This window comes from Cebus imitator, unplaced genomic scaffold, assembly GCF_001604975.1.
Source record: "Cebus imitator isolate Cc_AM_T3 unplaced genomic scaffold, Cebus_imitator-1.0 Scaffold778, whole genome shotgun sequence".
NCBI classification, from domain to species: Eukaryota; Metazoa; Chordata; class Mammalia; order Primates; family Cebidae; genus Cebus; species Cebus imitator.
Window position 1 is genome coordinate 150,420 of NW_016108093.1, and position 4,627 is coordinate 155,046.

General features: G+C 43.3%; 1 protein-coding gene across 2 annotated transcripts in view; it reads right to left on the reverse strand.

Annotated features, from left to right (window-relative positions):
• The window catches only part of SLC9A7 (solute carrier family 9 member A7), a 153,360-nt gene that overhangs the window by 4,998 nt on the left and 143,735 nt on the right, over positions 1 to 4,627 (reverse strand). For both annotated transcript variants that reach the window (XM_017519821.2, XM_017519820.1), the window contains one exon: positions 2,601 to 2,706. In XM_017519821.2, the coding sequence (XP_017375310.1) occupies positions 2,601 to 2,706 (106 nt within the window). The remainder of the gene's footprint in view (positions 1 to 2,600; positions 2,707 to 4,627) is intronic.

Consider the following 4,627-nt stretch of genomic DNA (forward strand, 5'->3'; position numbering starts at 1 on the left):
AAAAAAAAAAAAAAGAAATCTCCAAATAAATTTGGCAAAGTACAAAACACCTTTTAGGTGGTGGGTGAGAACCACACGACAGTTGTCAAAAGCCACAAGAACTGCCCAGTCTGAGACCCTCACCCGGCAATAAACTTTGCAGTGAGTCCCTTCACCTCTGTCAATTTTGGGTCCCTCCACTGATAATTTTGAAGAGACCCTTTGCTCCCACTGTCTCAGCAGCAGGCTCCACCGTGTCTGGAGCTGGCTGAGACCCTAGGCAGAACCTGGGCTCAAAGTAGCAGCAACAGGACTGAGAGTGATTCTCGCTGGAAGCCCAAGTTACTCCATCTTAGGTTGGCTGTGGGGAGTCACAGCCGAAACACGACCCCGGAAGCAAACTTGGAGCAGTTCCTTGAACTGCTGGGGGAAGCACTTGAAATTTATGCAATTGTAAGCTTACTGAGTTTATGCCGAGCTCAAACTAGTCCAGATATTCCTAATCTATGAGCAAGGGACTGGTCAGTAAGCTTCAGATTAGAGAAGGCTTTTATAAAGTTTTAAGAGTGAATTTGTTGTTTTGCTATTACATAGACATGAAAAGTGATCCTTTTTAAAACCCAATTAAGATGGCAAGTTTTACGAAGTGTTTAGAAGAGGCTAGAGTTAGAAGATAAATTTATATATATAAACCCAGTGAAACTTAAGATCAGAAAGTGTAATCACAGTTGGGGCTTCATTAGTGGGAAAGTGGAGATGCCGTCGGCACCCTCCGTCTCCAGTGATGTACCTGAAGGGCCACTGTCCCACTTCAGACAGAGGGCCAGACTGAGCAAACCATTCAGCATTCAGCACAAGGCCGCTTTTCTCAAGTAAGCTAGCAGCAGGATGAGAAATTACAAAACTTAAGTTTTTAATCTTTTGGTTTGTGTCCTTCTAACCTAACAGGTAACTAGCATTATTATTTAGGCGGATAGATATTGCATTTAAAACTTACCACAAGCATTAGACATCATTTTACAAGTGGAGCAGTTCTAGGGAAATGGTGTTCTCACCATCCTACATATTTCTTTTTGCCATTTGATACCAGTTTATCACAGGTGGCACAGGAATTTCATTTTTAAATGGGGAGGAGCTGTGGGTGCCAGAAGATTCAACTATCTTTAAGAGAAGGAAACATGAATGGTGCTGTCACATTTGGTGAAATTTCAAAGCAAAGGTTGTGGCAGAACTATATTTTTACCAGGCAGAAGCTGCTTCCAAGGGGGTAAAACCCAGTAGCCCAGCTGAGTTTTCAAGTGTAAAGTTCTGTCACTGCCTACCAGGACTTTTCAACGGTCACCTTCCTCTGAGGGGGCCAAGGAGGGGTCTGAGGGCCTAGGGGTGACAGACACACAGCTTATTCTCTGCAGCGGCGGGTTTAGGACACATGGTGACTTGGCAGTTGTCATCCCTGTTCTCGAAGGAAGAGCGTGCCATTTAAGGAGCTGCCTCCTCCAATCTCCGGTGCTCTGATGTGGCCGCCCTTCCCTTCCGCCCCAGCGCCCCCACCTAGCTATCAAGTGTCCACATCCCTTTCCCCTCTGTACCACATGAATGTGCACCACCTGTCTTAACCCTGCTACCACTCGTTAGAACTTACCTGTTTAGGGCCTCTCTTTCATATCTAGGCTTTGTGTTCTGCCTTCTCATCACCAATCAAGTAAACTGCAGGTTATTTGCTAAGAATGTGAAGACCTGCATGAGGTTCCCAGCTAATTACTAACCGTGGGCCCGGGGCCAACTCACATCCTCTCTGAGACGCACTTCCCTTCTCTGTGATGCTACAGTACTCACTGATTCAAGGTATGACTAAAAGAATGAAATTAGCCTTTGTGAACTGTAAAGCTGTATGCACATTTTAGACATTCTTTTCTTCTAGGGCATAAGACTGTGTTAATGACAAGATGATTAGGATGGCCTGGGAGGGATGATGAAGAAAGGCCTTTGACCTCTCCTCTGCTCCTTCCCCGTGGGTAGCTACTTTGCTCTCTCTACCTGTCTGCCCTGCACCCTGCAACCCACATCAGGAGCTCAGGAGTCAGCCCTAAATCTAAGACATCCACCATTGTGCATGTTCTTTTCATATCGGGCTGAGTCTATTTCCAGAATCTGAAAATGGAAAGAAAGGACCTAACCATATCAACATAAATAGACTATTTAGAAAAGGAATCCTTACACGCTTTGTGGTTCACAGTATATCTTCACGTATTTCATCATTTCATGCTCACAGCCAACCTGTAGTACTGGGCCCATTTTATAGATTAGAAAACTGAGATGCAGAGCATGTCTATGGCCTGTCAGGGATTAGATTCCAATCCAGTGGCTCTGATTCCAAATCCAGTGTTCTTTCTATTATACCACAACTGCCGATGTTGGGGAATCCCATTGCCCTAGCAAAGGGTTTGTCTGTTACTGTGCAAAATCTACAAACATATGTTAAATTGGCCATTTCTAATCAGCTTATTAGAGAAGCAAAAATCTGTGGATGTGGAGGCATGAGTATGATGGTTTCTTTTCCCTGTGTAAGACACTGCCCTGGCATGGTGACCAGGACTACAACCCTGATGTGCAATACTTACATCATACACCTGGGGACTGGTCAGACATCGAGCTAGCAAGCCACACCAGGCAGGGAGAGTGGTGGTTAGCGGGGGGCCGCTGTGTGTGAGGATGGGCTTCAGGTAACTTTAAAATGGAAATTAAGGAAAAATGGCTGCAAAGAAAATATATACACAACAAAATGTGCTTAAAAATCACCCAACCTTCTACCCACAGAAAGCTTATTTCCCCCATTTCACTAGTACAATACACGAAATACTTGTAACATGCAATAGTTTGAATCAAAGAGTAAGATATGCCCTATCAGCCTTAAATAGTAACTGTTAAGTCTTGGATTGGTAACTCCCAATTTTCAGTTAAAAAGTAATTTGATTAATTACAAATTAGATCCCCCTTCTCCCTTTGTCATGTTGAATGGAAGTTTTAGTTTCAATCAGCCTTTCAGCCTCTGACACACAACTGGCTCCAGGCCGTGGAAACAGGAGACAGTGTCCCTGGAGTAGGGAGTAGCAACCCGAGTCCCATCTGCTCTCGTTCTCTGCATGTATTCCTGTTAAACCACTCTACCCAGAGGGCAGGTGGTGGAAATGTTTAAGTTGCACATGACCTTAGGGGTAGCCTGGGGCTACTACAAAGGCAGAAACTGAGACTTGGCAACATGAAATGATTTCAGTAAGATTACTCGGACTTAAATCTCTAAACTTCCCATACAGGACCATTCTTCACTCTAGCTACAGCTTCTCTCCTGGACGCTAACACAAGGCTTTTCAACCTCAACACTATTGACATTTGGGGCCAGATCATTCTTTGTTGTGGGGGGCTGTTCTGTGTATGGTAGGATGTTGAGCAGCACCCCTGGTCTCTACATATTACAGATGCCCCCTTGACTTATGACACAATTACATACCAATAAGCCCATTAGGTTGAAAATATCATAAACCAAAAACACATTTAACACACCTAAGCTACCAAACATCACAGTTTAGCCCAGGCTACATTAAATGAGCTCTGAACACTAACATTAGCCTACTGTTGGGCAAAATCATCTAACACAAAGCCCATTTTACAATAAAATATTGAATATCTCATGTAATTTATTGCATATTGTACTGAAAATGAAAAACAGGATGGTTGAATGGGTACTCAAAGTACGGTTTCTACTGGATGCAGGTCACTTTCATACCATATTGTTAACATTGAAGCATCTTAAGTTGGGGACTGTCTGTAGATGCCAGTAGCACTATTACTCCCCTTTCCAAGTTGTGACAATAAAAAACGTCTTCAAAAAAATTGCCAAATGGTAAGTGCTATGGTTGGTGAGCCACTGTTTCCCTAAAGGCACCTGAGAAACTGGGCAGAGCATTTGGCAGAATCACAAAGACAGAGTGAACCTGACAAAAACCCGAGTCCAGGGCCTACCGAGGAAGAAGATGGAAACCAGGCTTTAGGTGGGGATCCTGGAATAAAGGGTAAAGAGAAAACAGACTAACTCTCACAGGACCTAATGGCCAGCATCAAATCATCCTTATTCCTGATTGGATTAAGGTGATCTGCAATTGCTAATACCCCAGCCTAGCCACTGACCTGATAGATATAAGCTTAAATCATCTCTGAAGGATGATGATGTTATACAGAGCATCTCAAATTATCTCTAGATTTTTTTCTAGAGAAAAAAATTGCCCATGCTTGTCCCTCAGTAAAAAAACAGATGTACAGAAGAGCAACAATAAAGCTTCTAGAAGATAACATAGGAAATTGGCTTCATGACTTTAAGGTAGGCAAAGATTTCTGAAACAGCACATAAAAAATACTAACTAGGAGATCAATAAATTCGATTAAGACATTTTGTTCATCAAAATATTCTATTTAAAAAGTAAGGCTGGGTGTGGTGGCTCATACCTGTAATCTGGGCACTTTGGGAGGCTGAGGCAGGTGGATCACTTGAGGCCAGGAGTTCAAGACCAGCCTGGCTGACATAGCAAAATCCCATATCTACTAAAAATACAAAAATTAGCCGGGCGTGGTGGCACTCACCTTTAATCCCAGC